Source organism: Coregonus lavaretus, assembly GCF_964263955.1.
Source record: "Coregonus lavaretus genome assembly, chromosome: 6".
NCBI classification, from domain to species: Eukaryota; Metazoa; Chordata; class Actinopteri; order Salmoniformes; family Salmonidae; genus Coregonus; species Coregonus lavaretus.
Window position 1 is genome coordinate 42,053,713 of NC_139993.1, and position 19,703 is coordinate 42,073,415.

Consider the following 19,703-nt stretch of genomic DNA (forward strand, 5'->3'; position numbering starts at 1 on the left):
AGACTTACGGGTTGCCAGGTTTGAAGATGAACATGCTGTCAGGTGTGACAATATTGGCTGGGCTGGTCAACTGCTCCTCTTCCTTCTCAGGCTTGGACGCCTCCATGTCGTTACTGTTACCTGGAAGAGGTGGAGAATGTGGGTGTGCTGCTGTGCTCTGATTGTGGTAACATGCTGTGATATCAGAGATATCTCCAACCCCCAAGAGATGGAGGCTTTCATACACCAAGGCATTTCATACACCTCTCAGCGGAACTAGCACACTGAATGCACATATGTGATAGAATAAGGACACCCTTGAAGGTGTTACCTGTGATGGGGGTGAGCTCTAGTGACGACTGAACATTGGTCACCTCTATGTAGATACTGGAGCTCAGAGGGGAGTTATCCTGGTTCAGAGTGGTGGCATTGTTCCCAGTATCACTATCTCCTGTCTGGCCCTCTGGGAGCTCCAGTACTGCAGCCTGAAATGGCTGCAGGGTGGGTGGTTCTGACTGTGGACCCTGCTCCCTGTTCTGCAGCTCAGGAACCCCAGCCTGGTTAGGGTCACCCTGTCTGTCGAGGAGCAGAGGGACAAGGGACAACATCTAGGCTTGGAGTCCGGATTCATTGGGGATTTGTTGCATTTTGGGCACTCTGAAGTCTGATACATTGAACATAGCAGAAAACTGACTACTAACAGTTTACTATACAAACAGAGTCTACAGAATACTATACAAACAGAGTCTACAGAATACTATACAAACAGTCTACTATATACTGAACTAATAGAACTAGCTGTACATCAGTGTCAGTTCCTCCTCACCTGTGTTCAGCCTCCCTGGTCTCAGAAGGCTGGCTGGTCTCTCCCGCATTACCGGCTCTCCTCTCCTTCTCCTGTGGGTCCTCTGGGGTCTTTCTCTCCCTGCTGATAGAGCGACTGCTCCCCTCCCTCTGGGGTGAGTCCAGGCCTCTGGCCCCAGCCTGGGCTTCGTGGTGCCCTGTGCCCCTTGGCCTCCTGAACCTCATCCCTGCCATGTCAGGGGTCAGGGTGTCACCAGCAGGAGGGCGGAACTTACGCACCGCTCTCTGCCTTCTCTCCCCATTTAACCTGGGGCTCCTGCGGCCATTGACACCTGGGTGGCTGTGGTTGGTGACATCAAGCTTGCTCTCTGGGCACAGCTCAGATTCAGTGGGCTCCGGAATGGACACAACTGTGGACGTGGAGGGGTCAGGCAGGGGACTGTCGATGGGTATGGGTGACTCTGCTAAAGGGACGGACAAGGGGGGCTCAGGGACGCCCATGGACAGGGGTGGCTCCTCTAGAGTTAGGTCCATGGGCTTGGGGGGCTGAGCTGTGGAGGCCGTAGGGTCAGCCGTGGGGTCAGCCAGCTTCAGGCTGCCTGTGGGTGTGCCTGTGGCTTTGAGGTGGTGGGGGCATCCAGGGGGCACCTCCTGCTCCTCACTGGGGCTGCTGAAGAGGATCTCTCGGCTGGACATCTGCCGGTGCCTGCGCAGTTGGCTGGTTCTCTGCTCCCACACAGACATGGTCATCCGTCTTCTCCTCTCCCCCCTGGACATGAAAGAGTTAGAGGAATTCAGTGGCGGGCAGGGGGGCCCCTCGGCGAGGCTCTCAGCCTCCTCCAGAGAGTAGGCAGGCCGGCTCCTGTGTATCGCTCTTTTCCTGTACAGGTAGGGTCTCCTCCTCCTGCTGGGAGAGAGGACAACAACACTGTCAGGATTAGCAGTAAGGGAGATAGAAACACAGTACTTATATACACTGATATACACTGAATATTGTAACCTCTACTTTTCATTTTAAACCAATTCCAAAATGTGTTAGAATAGTTTTTTAATTTCTTCTACTTGCTTGTGTACAAATGTTTGTGAAACATACACTTATAAATAAAACATTTGTACAAAACCAGTGAGCAGTTGGAACACATTCGAGAAAAGGCAATTTAGTCTGATTTTCAAAGCTTGGTAAACAAGATCCAGAATTTTAATTAAGCATTGATGAAAAACAATTTACTGGCTCAATGAAGATGTTATGTAATAAATTAAGCAAAATGTAACTAGGAAGTTGTAATAACTATAATGAAAGTGGGAGACGTAGAAACCAGTGGAACTGATATAAGATGCAGAGCCAAATACTGTAAGATTCTGGAAGTAAAACAAGGAACGTAATAAAATGAGAACAGAAGAGTTACCCAGTTAAGAAAATCAGGCAGTTTGTTTTGAAATTGAAATGAACAGACAGCGTTAATACTTACTCGTACTTGTACTCTTGTGTGGTCCGTGTTATCAATAAGCGATTGGTTGAAAACAAGACATTAGTGCTTTTGTGAGCAGAGACAAAACAGGCCCTGAGACACAGTCCAACAACATTACCAATTTCAATGGATCACTATTAGACTATAGTCTACTGCATTGTATGTCTGTATAGCCAAAATCATTATTTTCTGTATTACCAGGTAGTAAAACCCTTTTAAATGATTCAACCAAATGAATATTGCCTAAATGTTTTGGGCTGTGCCTCTAGGCAGGCAAAGCGCCACATGACAAACAGGATGGCAGCAGTATTAGATCAGAACAACATTAACATCAACAGGTGCAACATATAAATATTCAGGAAGTTTGAAATGTTAAAGACATTCAGAGATACAGTATGGCACAGGAATAAAACACAGAAATGGCCTTCATTGGCACAACAAACAGAACAGAGACAGAGATTGTTTAGGCAAAGCAACCATATCAGTTTGCATTACGTGTGCAGCTCTCCTCCCCAAAGTTGTGCCAGGGTAACATTCTCATTGGTCATGCTGGTCAGAGAGAGACATGCAGCCATCGCTCTCTACAGTATCAGGAGTCTCAGACATGCTTCAACCTTTTTCACTTAGTCAACATCATCATCATCATGCTCTGAAGGTCAGTTGTGCAAGATCCCCCGGAGGAAAGACAGTTACAGCATTTCACCTCAGACATCACAGACATGATGCAATGCTACCAAAGTTCAGAGATTTCTCCAAACACAGACGCTGGAAAACCTATGGTATTCAAATCTCATCAACGTGATTCGACAAGTGCCTGACCCTGAATATGTCATAAGGTACCCTGCAAAACCCTGCACATACAGTGGCTTGCGAAAGTATTCACCCGCCTTAGCATTTTTCCTATTTTGTTGCCTTACAACCTGGAATTAAAATTGATTTTTGGGGGGTTTGTATCATTTGATTTACATAACATGCCTACCACTTTGAAGATGCAACATATTTTTTATTGTGAAACAAACAAGAAATAAGACAAAAAAAGAAAAGAAAACTTGAGCGTGCATAACTATTCAGCTACTTCAAGTTGGATGGGTTCCGCTGGTGTACAGCAATCTTTAAGTCATACCACAGATTCTCAATTGGATTGAGGTCTGGGCTTTGACTAGGCCATTCCAAGACATTTCAATGTTTCCCCTTAAACCACTCGAGTGTTGCTTTAGCAGTATGCTTAGGGTCATTGTCCAGCTGGAAGGTGAACCTCCATCCCAGTCTCAAATCTCTGGAAGACTGAAACAGGTTTCCCTCAAGAATTTCCCTGTATTTAGCGCCATCCTTCATTCCTTCAATTCTGACCAGTTTCCCAGTCCCTGCCGATGGAAAAACATCCCCACAGCATGATGCTGCCACCACCATGCTTCACTGTGGGGATGGTGTTCTTGGGGTGATGAGAGGTGTTGGGTTTGCACCAGACATAGCGTTTTCCTTGATGGCCAAAAAACTCAATTTTAGTCTCATCTGACCAGAGTACCTTCTTCCATATGTTTGGGGAGTCTCCCACATGCCTTTTGGCGAACACCAAACGTGTTTGCTTATTTTTTTCTTTAAGCAATGGCTTTTTTCTGGCCACTCTTCCGTAAAGCCCAGCTCTGTGGAGTGTATGGCTTAAAGTGGTCTATGGACAGATACTCCAATCTCCGTTGTGGAGCTTTGCAGCTCCTTCAGGGTTATCTTTGGTCTCTTTGTTGCCTCTCTGATTAACCTCCTTGCCTGGTCCGTGAGTTTTGGTGGGCTGCCCTCTTGGCAGGTTTGTTGTGGTGCCATATTCTTTCAATTTTTTAATAATGGATTTAATGGTGCTCCGTGGGATGTTCAAAGTTTCTGATATTTTTTTATAACCCAACCCTGATCTGTACTTCTCCACAACTTTGTCCCTGACCTGTTTGGAGAGCTCCTTGGTCTTCATGGTGCCGCTTGCTTGGTGGTGCCCCTTGCTTAGTGGTGTTGCAGACTCTGGGGCCTTTCAGAACAGGTGTATATATACTGAGATAATGTGACAGATCATGTGACACTTAGATTGCACACAGGTGGACTTTATTTAACTCATTATGTGACTTCTGAAGGTAATTGGTTGCACCAGATCTTATTTAGGGGCTTCATAGCAAAGGGGGTGAATACATATGCACGCACCACTTTTACGGTATTTATTTTTTAGAATTTTCTGAAACGAGTAATTTTTTTAATTTCACCAATTTGGACTATTATGTGTATGTGTATATATTATGTGTAAATCCAAATAAAAATCCATTTAAATTACAGGTTGTAATGCAACAAAATAGGAAAAACGCCAAGGGGGCTGAATACTTTTGCAAGGCACTGTATAGATATGCCTCAACCTGGGTGAACCTAGATGAAAAACCAACAACTTCAAGTTACTGAGGGGAAAATCCTCCAGTTTTATATTTCCGCATAAGCAATTCATGGAACTGGTTATATTTGTAGCACGCACCACAGCTCTGCTAATCTTCACTCCTGCTGTACTAACGTATTGCCAAGGAGATCTAATGCTGCACAGCATGAGACCAAAATGTTTAATTATGAAACATTTAAAAATGCTTTTTCCGCGCATGTGGTTTGAATGACCATGCAATATGCTGTTCATTTCCAACATGCGTACCATCTCTCTATGTTTCACCATGCCTAAGTACATGCACTTCCACCAGACAGACTGGGTGTCACAACATTCATATAGGAAATCAATACTGTGGGCTTTGATGAAATAACATTACTTTATGACTCTTGTCTCTTGTAACCCAACATGGCATGTCCAGATGAATGACTTCCTGACACTTGGTAATTCTTCTATTTACTCCAAAAACATAACGATTACAAAAATCAGTCTTGTGAAAGTAAGGGTGACTAAGTACTGCAGAATATTTATCTAATTGGAATGATATATTAATTTGGATGCCAGTAATGCTGTCGCTATGACGACGGTATAGGCTCATCCCTGCAGATACTGGGAAGCCTGCCGGTAGCCATGGTGACACGCTGTTCAATTTAGAGCAAATTATAGAGGTACAATCTAAAACAGACCTATAGACCTATCAGGAAGGGTATATCAATACCTCTTTAGTTGTTCAGTTCAGTTGTTTCCAGCACACATTTTCAGCAATATGAACATCATTAGCGATGGCCAAGAAGTCATTAGGCCTCCTGTAGCTCAGTTGGTAGAGCATGGCGCTTGCAACGCCAGGGTTGTGGGTTCGATTCCCAAGGGGGGCCAGTATGAAAAATGTATGCACTCACTAACTGTAAGTCGCTCTGGATAAGAGCGTCTGCTAAATGACTCAAATGTAAAAAATTATGAAGGGCACTACGACTGTCCGGAGCTCCATTATACAGCTACAATTACAGTAGCCTGTACCTAGATCAAACGGACTAAATCAACTATGATTTACCAGTAACACAAACTACTCTGAGTGTATAAAACATTAGGAACACCTGCTCTTTCCATGACATAGACTGACTGACCAGGTGAAAGCTAAGATCCCTTATTGATGTCATCTGTTATATCCACTTCACTCAGTGTAGATGAAGGGGAGGAGACAGGTTAACAAAATATTTTTTTGACAATTGAGACATGGATTGTGTATGTGTGCCATTCAGAGGGTGAATGGGCAAGACAAAATATTTAAGTGCCTTTGAACAGGTTATGACATTAGGTGCAAGATGCACCGGTTTGAGTGTGTCAGGAACTGCAACGCTGCTGGGATTATCACGCTCAATAGTTTCCCATTTGTATCAAGAATGGTCCACCACTCAAAGGACATCCAGCCAACTTGACACAACTGTGAATCAACATGGGCCAGCATCCCTGTGGAACGCTTTCAACACCTTGTAGAGTGATGAATTGAGGCTGTTCTGAGGGCAAAAGGGGGTGCAACTCAATATTAGGAAGGTGTTCCTAATGTTTTGTACACTCAGTGTATAATCTAATCTAGTTCAAACCCGGGGCTCTAATGCAGTTCAAGGCACATTTTCCTGCCGATTTGCAAAAGCCAAATTCCAAGGCATAGCACTACATAACAAAAATTGCCCATAGTCAAACTGATTCCCTAAGGCTTTGTCAGCCTCAATCCCTCCCTTCCTTTAGTGTTGGCTGTACTACAGCAACAGCCTCTGGTGTGACTACATAGTGTTAGTACTGTTAGTTAGCAGTCTGTTAGAGTCCTGAGGGAGACAGAGAGGAAGGGGAACAGGCAGCAGGGGTACACACACCACTTACTGTGATGACATCAGGGAAGACATGGCCCCTACTTCCTTGGCTTTCTGGAGAGCATGTTTCTGATTGAAAGCAGCCTCTTCGTCCTCTTCGTCCTAGATATAAGATTGCATAGAACAGATTAATTAATCACAGATGCTGTTGAGAGCAGGTATCATCTTCAATTATGGGAAGACTAGTGAATTGTTGAAAGGAGATTTTACCTTGGTTAGTTCCTGGGCATTGGCCAGATTGTCCACAGCGATGGCCAAGAAGACATTCAGCAGCGTGTCTGGTCACACTCATGTCAAGGACCTAGATGTCTGATCTACAGAATCCACACATCAGACGTTTAATCTAATCATATCTACAGTGTGAAAAGTGATTTGCTAGCTGAGAAAGGATACAGTTACCAAAGAGTGTGAGCACAATGAAGTATATGGAGGACCACATTCCTGACTTCACTCCTCCCTGGGAGCGGATCCCATTGTACATCACCTCATTCCAGTCTTCTCCTGTCAGGATCTAGATATACAGTGCCTAGTGAAAGTCTACACATCCATTGCACAGTCTTCATCGTTTTCTGCCTTAAAAAGGGATTACATTAGTTTTTTTTCATACAGATTTGCACAACCTACTCCACATTTTCAAAGTGAAAGATAGTTACAGAACATTTTCCAAATTAATAAATAATCAAAAAAACAAAAATTTCTTGATTGCGTATGTCTTGGCACCCCAGAGTTAATACTTGGTGGAAGCACCTTTGGCAGCCATTACAGTTGTTAATCATTTTGAATAAGATTCTACTAACTTTGCACAACTCTTAGGGCAACATTTTTCTGTTGTCTTTGTCAAAATTGCTCAAGCTCAGTAAATTTGGTTGGTAATCATTGATGGACAACAATATTCAGACCTTATCTCCAATTTTCAAGCAAATTTGACTAAGGCTGGACCACTCAGGAACACTCAACACCTATTGCAAAACCATTCTGGTGTGTCTTTGGCATTTACATTTTGTAATTGTCCCACTAAAAAATACTATCCCAGGGTAAGGTTTTCAGAAGACTGAAGCGAGTTTTCCTCTAACTTTTTACCTGGGATTTGCTCCTTTCATTATTATTTTGATCCTGACAAACTCCCTAGTTCCTTCTGGTTATAAGCTTACCCATAACATGATGCTGCTACCACAATACTTGAAAATACAGAGGGTTTTACTCTGTGTTGTGTTCTATTGGATTTGACCCAAACCTGTAGTTTTAAATTTAGGCCAAAAAGTTAATTTATTTGCCGTGTTGTCTTGCAGTATTGCTTAACGGCCTTGTTTCAAACAGGATGGATGATTTGTAGAGGATTTTTTAACACAGTCTTTCTTCTTTTAACTTTTTCATACAGGCCAGTATTGTGGAATGAATGTAATGTTGTTGATCCTCTGTATTTTCAAGTATTGTGGTGGCAGCATCATGTTATGGGTATGATTGTCACCAGCAGGGACTGGGGAGTTTGTCAGGATCAAAATAAATATGAAAGGAGCAAAGCCCAGGTAAAATGTTAGAGGAAAATCCGCCGTAGTCTTCTGAAAACCTTACGCTGGGATAGAGTTTCAGTGGGACAATAACCCAATTATTATTACTATTTTTTTGTACTTATATCCCTTTTTCTCCCCAATTGGTAGTTACAGTCTTGTCCCATCGCTGCAACTCCCCTACGGACTCGGGAGAGGCAATGGTCGAGAGCCATGCGTCCTCTGAAACACGACCCTGCCAAGCTGCACTGCTTCTTGACACACTACTCGCTTAACCCGGAAGCCAGCCGCACCAATGTGTCGGAGGAAACACCGTCCAGCTGGCGACCGAAGTCAGCTTGCAGGCGCCCAGCCCACCACAAGGAGTTGCTAGAGCGCGATGGGACAAGGAAATCCCGGCCGGCCAATCCCTCCCCTAACCCGGACAACGCTGGGCCAATTGTGTGCCGCCCCATGGGTCTCCCGGTCACGGCCGGCTGTGACACAGCCTGGGATCAAACCCATGTCTGTAGTGACGCCTCAAGCACTGCGATGCAGTGCCTTAGACCGCTGCGCCACTCGGGAGGCCATAACACACATGTTTATGCCAAATACACATCAGAATGGCTTTACAAGAGCTGTTGAGTGTTCCTGAATGGTCCAGTCTCAGTCCTGACTTAAATCTTCTTAAAAATCAGAGACAAGGTATTGCTATCCATCAATGATTCCTAACTGATATATGTTGCCTTAATAGTTGTACAAGGTTGGTAGAATCTTATTCAAAATTATTCACAGCTGTAATGGCTGCCAAAGGTGCTTCCACCAAGTATTAACTCTGGGGTTTGAAGACATACACAATCAATACATCTTCATGTTATATTTGTATTTATCTGGAACATTTTCTGTAGTTTTGTGGAGTAGGTTGTGTAGATGGGTAGGAAAAAAAATCAAATGTAATCCCTTTTTAGATTACATTTTAAGACAGCAAAATGATAAGACTGTGCAAGATGTGTGTAGACTTTCACTAGCGACTGTAAGTACCACATACTGTATCACAGGATTCAGGCACAAGATACAGAGTAGATAATCTGCAAATTCATGACAATCCAAATATTTATATGGACTCTGTAAGATTTCCACATGCAAAGCTTTGTTACCTGAATCAAAAACACAAAACTTTACTCAATCAAAACAATTGAATTAGACCAGACCTGAAAGACAGTCATGATGGCAGCAGGAAAGGTGTCAAAGTTTGTAGGAGTGTAGTCTTCAAAGATGAACCTGCGTGGAAAGATGAGGACAGAGAGGACATCGAGTTGAGCCAGGATTTTAAAATGTTTTTTTCAGAGAGAGAGAAACCAATTCTTTTATTTTCATTTTCTGGGTAATAGAGGGGGGACTTTTTCCCAAAGTTTGTTTTATTTTCTGTATTCCAGTGGCCAGGCAACATACATCTCCGGCATGCACTGCATTCATTGAAGTGACAGTTTCCCAGAAACGGTCCTTTAACCGTGTGAACATAGCGGGACAACAGCTAAGACTAGATGTGTGACAGAATCTGCTAGGGAAAGACCGAGTCCTGTCAGGGTGTTTTTTACATTGCCACAGGGGATGAAAATGTCCTCTGTAATATCAAATGTCACAAGGAGAAGGTCATGATGACACAAATCAAATAATCAGTTGTACTACATCCACTTTGATTACATCAACTGCCAGTATCTATCATAGTTTGTGATGAGACTAGATCTGACAGACGGGCAGTGGTAGTTCATCCTTGTGTCTATGGTACAATACCTGCCACCGAACAGCTGCATGCCCAGCAGAGCAAAGACCAGGATGAAGAGGAAGAGGAGGAAGATGAGGCTGATGATGGACTTCATAGAATTCATCAGGGATACCACCAGGTTCCTCAGCGACGCCCAGTACCTGCCAATCACAACCAACCAGGGGCGGGATTAGTGGCATTTGAATTCCGTCTAAATAAGAGACAATCAATTAATTAACAATGTCTAAATATTGCTATTGTGAGGGTTTTAAATTATTTGTAGCCAGCCTGGCAATTGACATATCTGCATATCCTATCCCTAGCAGGAGGCTACAAATATCACACTGATGTGACACCCAGGAACCTCATAATCTAGGACATTGATAGCTAGGTGCCAGTGCTTGCTATGCATTGCCTCATTGCATACTGCAGGAAGAATGTTATAAACCAATGAGGAGGCCTTGGACTAACTTGGTGATCTTGAATATCCTCAGCAGACGGAGAGCGCGCAGCACACTGATGCCAAAGGACATGTCAGGCCTGAAGAACCCCCACATCACCTCAAAGATGCTGCCCACTATCACCTGTTAACAGGGCCATTAACAACATAATCACCAGATGTACCAGCACACCAACAGCAGACTTTAACGTACAGTAAGTATACAGAGAGACAAAGATGAAGGATGTCCATTCACAGATGAGTGCAGATGTGACAGAAACAGAACAGAGACATTTACTGCACTTCATTATCTAAATTACACCATCAGTGTCACTTTCATTAAAAAGTGTTTAAAGGGGCAATCTGCCGTTGAAAGATTAACAAAGCGGACACCCCACATCTGTTTTGGAAAAAAATCTGAGGGATGGGCCTGGAGATATGTAACCATTCATTCAAAGACAGAGCTATTGATGCAAGGACTGACCATCCAAGATGTCACAATTCTTGTTTTAAGTACATTTTGAGGATATACAGTGTTTGTTTACGTTTACAATGTTTACAAACAGATTTAAAAAAGTATATATTTTGGGTTCTGATGAGGTACGACAGTTGAACTAAGCTCATAAGGCATTTATATTCTTCAAGAAACAATGAGTATATATAATGAATTTATAAGTCTTAAAATGGAAGCAGCAACTGCTGATTGCCCCTTTAAGTCACTGTCCAATGTTTTAAGTAAAGCATTTCCTCTCATTCCCTCATAATTGGGGCAATGTTATAATCTACAGTATGTCACTGTCTTTCCATCTGGCATGGTCTCTCCATGTTGGTTAGCGATTAAACAGAAAAAGAAAGGGACTCACGCCGCAGTCGAAGCGGTTGAAGGCGGAGTGAAAGTAGAGTCTGGGTCCCAGGCTGTACATCTTTAAGCACATCTCAGTGAGAAACAGACCCAGGAAGAGAAACTCTGCATAGTCTGAAATGCAGACAACAACAGCAACAACAACACTCATAAACACAGCAGAAAACAATCATCTCAAAGATTAATGCCACCCGACTTTATTTATTTTGGATGGAGATGATGGTACGTACCTGTGTGTGTGTGTGTGTGTGTGTGTGACTTACAGAGGAACACAGACAGCCAGTTGGGCTGGTTGTGATGGACGATGGCCACACAGAGTGTGTTGAGGGCCACCAGGCCCAGTACGGTCCAGTAAAAGGTGTGTGTCTTCACCATGCGGCGGATAGAGATACGCAGCAGACGCTCCTTCCGCTTAAAATAAGCCATAGGTCCTCTCTTAGCACTCCTGATGCTGGGTCTGGCCATCGGGATGCCTGGCGGGGACAGCCATTTTAGATCATTACTAAAAAAATTATAGTAGTACAATGACAAATACACATTATCTTGTAGATCTCTCCTCTGTGAAATGTTTCATTTGCACAATAGATACAATTTCTCCAAAAGGAAAACGAAGAGCCAAAGGCCTTCTCATCCATTTAGCTTAGCTACTGACTGTAACATGTAATGATGGCTGGAACTGATGTGTTGCCATTTCCAGTTTTATTCCCAATACGACAATGACAATCTCCTCCTTTGTAATTACAGAATTTAATATGGAGGGGGTGCCTGCTGCCTGATGGCAGATCATTCAACCATTCGGGATGTTAGCTACAAACTACTGCTCTTTTCAGTGGCTTGACACACACACTCACCCACAGAAGAGATGTCACCATACTGCTCGTCCCCTGGGCCCCGGTGGACGGCATCCACCCCTCTCCTCTTGATGGTGGCCCTCTTCAGCACTGCAGCCAAAGGTTTCACATTGTCACCCAGCAGAAAGCCCACACAAAACACAACGTTTATGACACTCCAACACAGAGAACATGTCATGAGACACACAGGTAGATATACAAGATCATGAGGGCATTACTGACAAGATGAGAAGAGAATGGTGAAAATAATCAACGCATTTACATGCCACTGTGTTTGGTGCTTTGGGTATTGTAAAACAAGAGTACAAACATGCATTTAGTACACATGGGTAACAGATTACAGCAACATGGTGTTATTAAAATATGCATCTATTGTTATTACTGTATGATGAACCCAACTTAACTACAACTAATCGTTGTTGTTGTTGGTTCTATTCTCTTGGCTATAACCCACACTCACATTAAGTTTGAGACAATATCATACCATATCATTGTAAAGAGCTGTATTGATGCACACATATAATTGTATGTGTGCCTGATGCGGAAAAAAACAAGAATTATCAGGGTGAGTTGAGCTCTTCCTCCAGCCAAACCTCGTACACCCCCACCACCTTTTGATTAGAATCTCATTTATTTATTCATATTTACCTAGACATTCCCCCTTTTAATAAGCCAGTGAACCAATAGTGTTTGCACGAGGCACACACTGGCTGACACCCGGACATTTAATTTCAGTTGCTATGGCAACACTGGCGCACTCTCTCAAAGCTATTACATCTTCTGAATTTGTTTCCACTGGAACAGCTGGACCTTTTCACGGCTACTTTTGGTTTGCTTGTGCCAAATTAAATGTTTGGAGTTCAGAATGGCTCGTGGTTTATTTGTAAGTGTGGTTTGTGGAACAATAGCTGGCTTTATTTAAACGTTCATGTCAGACTGAGTTGTTGAAAAGGAACAAAAGGTGGCAAGGAAGTGTAGAATAGAAGTTGTTCCTCACCATGGTTACCGCCTGTATTCCATTCAGACAGCCTCTTGGGAGCTGTCAATCAACATTTAATAAAAACGATTTGTTTGTTTGTTTGTTGGGGGGGAAAATCATGCTTCACTTGATAGGGTCATAGCTTTGTGTAAGTGTTTGTCTGGTAGGTTTAAAAGTCCATATTGATATTGAGGTAGTAGAAATGATTGCTTTTGGGGGTACATCATGCATGGTCCTCAATAATTCTAACTAAAGCTGTTTTTGAAGTGCACCACACCAGAAGCAACAACAATGGTATTTTAGGCATAGCTATTCTTGTGAAAATGTGCTTCTAAATAGGTCTTTGAAATAGATACATATCGTGAGTACACACAAGCCCAGAGATATTACAAAAACAGGATAGCACACACATTTAAGAGTAATGCGAGGAAAAACTCAAAATAGTTACACTGTTATGAGAAAGTGTTTGTAAATTACTGTCACAGAGTCAACCAAACAGATAGTACTGTACGTTCCAACACTCAATGAGACAAAATGTATACATATCATGCCTCAGGAGAGACTGAAATTGACAGTGAAAATCAACAACACCTACTCTTCCTCGCTAGCACTTACAGCGCATTCAGAAAGTATTCAGACCCCTTGACTTTTTCCACATTTTGTTACGTTACAGCCTTATTCTAAAATGGATTAAATTGTTTTTTCCCCTCATCAATCTACACACAATACCCCATAATGACAAAGCAAAAACTGGTTTTTAGAAATGTTTGCTAATTTATTAAAAATAAAAAAAGTATTCAGACCCTTTATTTAGTACTTTGTTGAAGCACCTTTGCCAGCGATTACAGCCTCGAGTCGTCTTGGGTATGATGCTACAAGCTTGGCACACCTGTATTTGGGGAGTTTCTCCCATTCTTCTCTGCAGATCCTCTCAAGCTCTGTCAGGTTGGATGGGGAGCGTTGCTGCACAGCTATTTTCAGGTCTCTCCAGAGATGTTCGATCAGGTTCAAGTCTGGGCTCTGGCTGGGCCACTCAAGGACATTCAGAGACTTGTCCCGAAGCCACTCCTGCGTTGTCTTGGCTGTGTGATTAGGGTCGTTGTCCTGTTGGAAGGTGAACCTTCACCCCAGTCTGAGGTCCTGAGCGCTCTGGAGCAGGTTTTCATCAAGCATCTCTCTGTACTTTGCTCCATTCATCTTTGCCTTGATCCTGACTAGTCTCCCAGTCCCTGCCGCTGAAAAACATCCCCATAGCATGATGCTGCCACCACCATGCTTCACCGTAGGGATGGTGCCAGGTTTCCTCCAGATGTGATGCTTGGCATTCAGGCCAAAGAGTTAAATCTTGGTTTCATCAGAACAGAGAATCTTGTTTCTCATGGTCTGAGAGTCTTTAGGTGCCTTTTGGCAAACTCCAAGCGGGCTGTCGTGCCTTTTACAGAGGAGTGGCTTCCGTCTAGCCACTCTACCATAAAGGCCTAATTGAAATGCTGCAGAGCTGGTTGTCCTTCTGGAAGGTTCTCCAATCTCCACAGAGGAACTCTAGAGCTCTGTCAGAGTGACCATCGGGTTCTTGGTCACCTCCCTGACCAAGGCCCTTCTCCCCCGATTGCTCAGTTTGGCCGGGCGGCCAGCTCAAGGAAGAGTCTTGGTAGTTCCAAACTTCTTCCATTTAAGAACGATGGAGGCCACTGTGTTCTTGGGGACCTTCAGTTCTGCAGAAATGTTTTGGTACCCTTCCCCAGATCTGTGCCTCGACACAATCCAGTCTCGGAGCTCTACGGACAATTCCTTCGACCTCATGGATTAGTTTTTGCTCTGACATGCACTGTTAATACATTTGCAAAAATGCTTTGTTTTTGCTTTGTCATTATGGGGTATTGTGTGTAGATTGCTGAGGAAATTGTTTTATTTTATCCATTTTAGAACAAGGCTATAACGTAAAAACATGTGGAAAAAGTCAAGGGGTCTGAATACTTTCCGAAGGCACTGTACCTACGTAAAATAATTTGTGGTTATCTACAGTGGCTTGCGTAAGTATTCACCCCCATTGACATTTTTCCTATTTTGTTGCCTTACAACCTGGAATTAAAATTGATTTTTTGGGGGTTTGTATCATTTGATTTACACAACATGCCTACCACTTTGAAGATGCAAGATATATTTTGGGGCGAAACAAACAAGAAATAAGACCAAAAAAAGAGAAAACTTGAGCGTGCATAACTACCGAAAGTCAATACTTTGTAGAGCCACCTTTTGCAGCAATTACAGCTGCAAGTCTCTTGGGGTATGTCTCGATAAGCTTGGCACATCTAGCCACTGGGATATTCTGTGGGAGCTGTGGTCGGGAGAGGTTGTGTTTTCTCTAAGCAGGAGGTAAGCTTGGCTTCTTTTATGGTGTTGAGTAAAGCTTAAACCATGTATTTAGATCGTAGGTAGGTAGTTGTAGTTAGGTATTGTAGGTAGTTTATTTAGGTAGTTATTTAGGTAGTTATTGTAGGTTTCCGTAGGTAATTATTGTAGGTAAGTATTGTTTACGGCGGAGCCCGGCGAAGCACGAGGCTAGCTAGCTAGCGGGTAGCTACTGGTAATGTTTAGCAACGGTGGAGAGTTGTTTCCAATGTTAATGTTAATGTGCCAGCTAGCCAACGTCTAATTATTGCTGCGTTATGAAAGGAACTAGACACGGACACGAATGATCTGTTTAGTGTGTTAACACACTATTGGTAGTTTGTTGTAACCAAGTATTGGTGCTAAACTGTGTGTTATTGGATGCTAGCATGCTAGTTAGCTATGGCGTCATAGTTAGGCATCGTGGGCTGTTGTGGGTAGTTACTGTAGGTTGGCATTGTCTTCGGCGGTGCCGGGTGTAGCACGAAGCTAGCTAGCTAGCCGTTTTTCGAACAGAGTCAACACAGTAGCCATTGTGTGCTGTACTGTGGCAGCTAAATACAATATATTTGTGCTAAGCTAGCCATCGTTTAATTATTGCTGCGTTATGAAAGGAACTAGACACGGACACGAATTATCTGCTTAGTGTGTTAACACATTATTGGTGGTTTGCTGTGACCAAGTGTTGGTGCTAAACTGTGTGTTATTGGATGCTAGCATGCTAGTTAGCTATGGTGTCATAGTTAGCTAGCTGAATAAAGTGGGTTGAGTCTATTCCTTTAAACATTGGACCGCTGTGGTTCACAACAATTCTGATTTCTAAAGGTGGAAGTTGGGAGAGTTTTTGTTCGGGTGGTTCAGTGAAACAATTATAGTTTCTGAGGTGGAAGTTTTGGTGAGGGAGGCCCTGCTCTCTCCTCTCCCAGATGTTTAGTTCATTTCATTCCGATCTCCTCTGCATTATTGTAGCCATTTGCTACAGCCTGTCAACTATGCCTCTGCCTATCCCTGTTCTCTCCTCTCTGCACAGGCTACACAAACGCCTCACACCGCGTGGCTGCTGCCTCTCTAACCTGGTGGTCCCTGCACGCACCCCACACCTGGAGTTCCAGGTCTCAGGCAGCCTCTGGAACTGCCGTTCTGCTGCCAACAAAGCTGACTTCATCCCCGCCTATGCTAACCTCCAGTCTCTCGACTTCCTGGCGCTGACGGAAACATGGATTACCACTGAAAACACTGCTACTCCTACTGCTCTCTCCTCGTCTGACCATGTGTTCTCGCATACCCCGAGAGCATCTGGTCAGAGGGGTGGTGGCACAGGAATCCTCATCTCTCCCAAGTGGACATTCTCAATTTTTCCCCTAACCCACCTGTCTATCTCCTCATTTGAATTCCATGCTGTCACAGTCACTAGCCCATTTAAGCTTAATATCCTTGTCATCTATCGCCCTCCAGGTTCCCTTGGAGAGTTCATCAATGAGCTTGACGCCTTGATAAGTTCCTTTCCTGAGGATGGCTCACCCCTCACAGTTTTGGGGGATTTCAACCTCCCTATGTCCACATTTGACTCATTTCTCTCTGCCTCCTTCTTTCCACTCCTCTCCTCTTTTGACCTCACCCTCTCACCGTCCCCCCCTACTCACAAGGCAGGCAATACGCTTGACCTCATCTTTACTAGATGCTGCTCTTCTACTAATCTCACTGCAACTCCCCTCCATGTCTCCGACCACTACTTTGTTTCCTTTTCTCTCTCGCTCTCCTCCAACACTACTCACTCTGCCCCTACACAGATGGTAATGCGCCGCCGCAACCTTCGCTCTCTCTCTCCCACTACTCTCTCCTCTTCCATCCTATCATCTCTTCCCTCTGCTCAATCCTTCTCCCTCCAATCTCCTGATTCTGCCTCCTCAACCCTCCTCTCCTCCCTTTCTGCATCCTTTGACTCTCTGTGTCCCCTATCCTCCCGGCCGGCTCGGTCCTCCCCTCCAGCTCCGTGGCTTGATGACTCATTGCGAGCTCACAGAACAGAGCTCCGGGCAGCGGAGCGGAAATGGAAGAAAACTAAACTCCCTGCCGACCTGGCATCTTTTCACTCCCTCCTCTCTACATTTTCTTCATCTGTTTCTGCTGCTAAGGCCACTTTCTACCACTCTAAATTCCAAGCATCTGCCTCTAACCCTAGGAAGCTCTTTGCCACATTTTCCTCCCTCCTGAATCCTCCCCCCCCCCCCCCCCCCCCCTCTCTCTCTGTGGATGACTTCGTCAACCACTTTGAAAAGAAGGTTGACGACATCCGATCCTCGTTTGTTAAGTCTAATGACACTGCTGGTCATACTCACACTGCCCTACCCTATGCTTTGACTTCTTTCTCCCCTCTCTCTCCAGATAAAATCCTGCGACTTGTGACTGCAGGCCGCCCAACAACCTGCCCGCTTGACCCCATCCCCTCCTCTCTTCTCCAGACCATCTCCGGTGACCTTCTCCCCTACCTCACCTCGCTGATCAACTCATCCTTGACCGCTGGCCATGTCCCTTCCGTCTTCAAGAGAGCGAGAGTTGCTCCCCTTCTCAAAAAACCAACACTCGATCCCACTGATGTCAACAACTACAGACCAGTATCCCTTCTTTCTTTTCTTTCCAAAACTATTGAGCGTGCCGTCTTTAGCCAACTCTCTTGCTATCTCTCTCAGAATGACCTTCTTGATCCAAACCAGTCAGGTTTCAGGACTGGTCATTCAACTGAGACTGCTCTTCTCTGTGTCACGGAGGCTCTCCGCACTGCTAAAGCTAACTCTCTCTCCTCTGCTCTTGTCCTTCTAGACCTGTCTGCTGCCTTTGATACTGTGAACCATCAGATCCTCCTCTCCACCCTCTCCGAGCTGGGCATCTCCGGCGCGGCTCACTCCTGGATTGCGTCCTACCTGACCGGTCGCTCCTACCAAGTGGCGTGGCGAGAAGCTGTCTCCGCACCACGTGCTCTCACCACTGGTGTCCCCCAGGGCTCAGTTCTAGGCCCTCTCCTTTTCTCCCTATACACCAAGTCACTTGGCTCTGTCATATCCTCACATGGCCTCTCCTATCATTGCTACGCTGACGATACACAACTAATCTTCTCCTTTCCCCCTTCTGATAACCAGGTGGCGAATCGCATCTCTGCATGTCTGGCAGACATATCAGTATGGATGACGGATCACCACCTCAAGCTGAACCCTGGCAAGACGGAGCTGCTCTTCCTCCCGGGGAAGGACTGCCCGTTCCATGATCTCGCCATCACGGTTGACAACTCCGTTGTGTCCTCCTCCCAGAGTGCGAAGAGCCTTGGCGTGACCCTGGACAACACCCTGTCGTTCTCCGCTAACATCAAGGCGGTGACCCGCTCCTGCAGGTTCATGCTCTACAACATTCGGAGAGTACGACCCTGCCTTACACAGGAAGCGGCACAGGTCCTAATCCAGGCACTTGTCATCTCCCGTCTGGATTACTGCAACTCGCTGTTGGCTGGCCTCCCTGCCTGTGCCATTAAACCCCTACAACTCATCCAGAATGCCGCAGCCCCCCCCCCAAAAAAAAAAAAATTGTAAAGTGGTCATCCCACTGGCTATAGGGTGAATGCACCAATTTGTGAGTCGCTCTGGATAAGAGCGTCTGCTAAATGACGTAAATGTGCCCTTGAGCAAGGCACTTAACCCTAATTGCTCCTGTAAGTCGCTCTGGATAAGAGCGTCTGCTAAATGACTAAAATGTAAATGTAAATGTAATATTTGCCCATTCTTCAACGCAAAACTGCTCCAGCTCCTTCAAGTTGGATGGGTTCCGCTGGTGTACAGTAATCTTTAAGTCATACCACAGATTCTCAATTGGATTGAGGTCTGAGCTTTGACTAGGCCATTCCAAGACATTTAAATGTTTCCCCTTAAACCACTCGAGTGTTGCTTTAGCAGTACGCTTAGGGTCATTGTCCTGCTGGGATGTGAACCTCCGTCCCAGTCTCAAATCTCTGGAAGACTGAAACAGGTTTCCCTCAAGAATTTCCCCGTATTTAGCGCCATCCATAATTCCTTCAATTCTGACCAGTTTCCCAGTTCCTGCCGATGAAAAACATCCCCACAGCATGATGCTGCCACCACCATCCTTCACTGTGGGGATGGTGTTCTCGGGGTGATGAGAAGTGTTGGGTTTGCGCCAGACATAGCGTTTTCCTTGATGGCCAAAAAGCTCAATTTTAGTCTCATCTGACCAGAGTACCTTCTTCCATATGTTTGGGGAGTCTCCCACATGCCTTTTGGCAAACACCAAACGTGTTTGCTTATTTTTTTCTTTAAGCAATGGCTTTTTTTCGGCCACTCTTCTGTAAAGCCCAGCTCTGTGGAGTGTACGGCTTAAAGTGGTCCTATGGACAGATACT

General features: G+C 44.6%; 1 protein-coding gene across 1 annotated transcript in view; it reads right to left on the minus strand.

The window, feature by feature from the left end:
- The window catches only part of LOC311131293 (voltage-dependent R-type calcium channel subunit alpha-1E-like), a gene marked incomplete at both ends in the record, with an annotated part of 137,178 nt that overhangs the window by 21,754 nt on the left and 95,721 nt on the right, over positions 1–19,703 (minus strand). The window contains 12 exons of the mRNA XM_084164190.1: positions 9–120; positions 311–555; positions 806–1,552; positions 6,535–6,626; positions 6,735–6,802; positions 6,918–7,035; positions 9,223–9,292; positions 9,806–9,937; positions 10,248–10,360; positions 11,079–11,191; positions 11,341–11,550; positions 11,929–12,018. Coding sequence (XP_084020316.1) covers positions 9–120; positions 311–555; positions 806–1,552; positions 6,535–6,626; positions 6,735–6,802; positions 6,918–7,035; positions 9,223–9,292; positions 9,806–9,937; positions 10,248–10,360; positions 11,079–11,191; positions 11,341–11,550; positions 11,929–12,018 — 2,110 coding nt within the window. The remainder of the gene's footprint in view (positions 1–8; positions 121–310; positions 556–805; positions 1,553–6,534; positions 6,627–6,734; positions 6,803–6,917; positions 7,036–9,222; positions 9,293–9,805; positions 9,938–10,247; positions 10,361–11,078; positions 11,192–11,340; positions 11,551–11,928; positions 12,019–19,703) is intronic.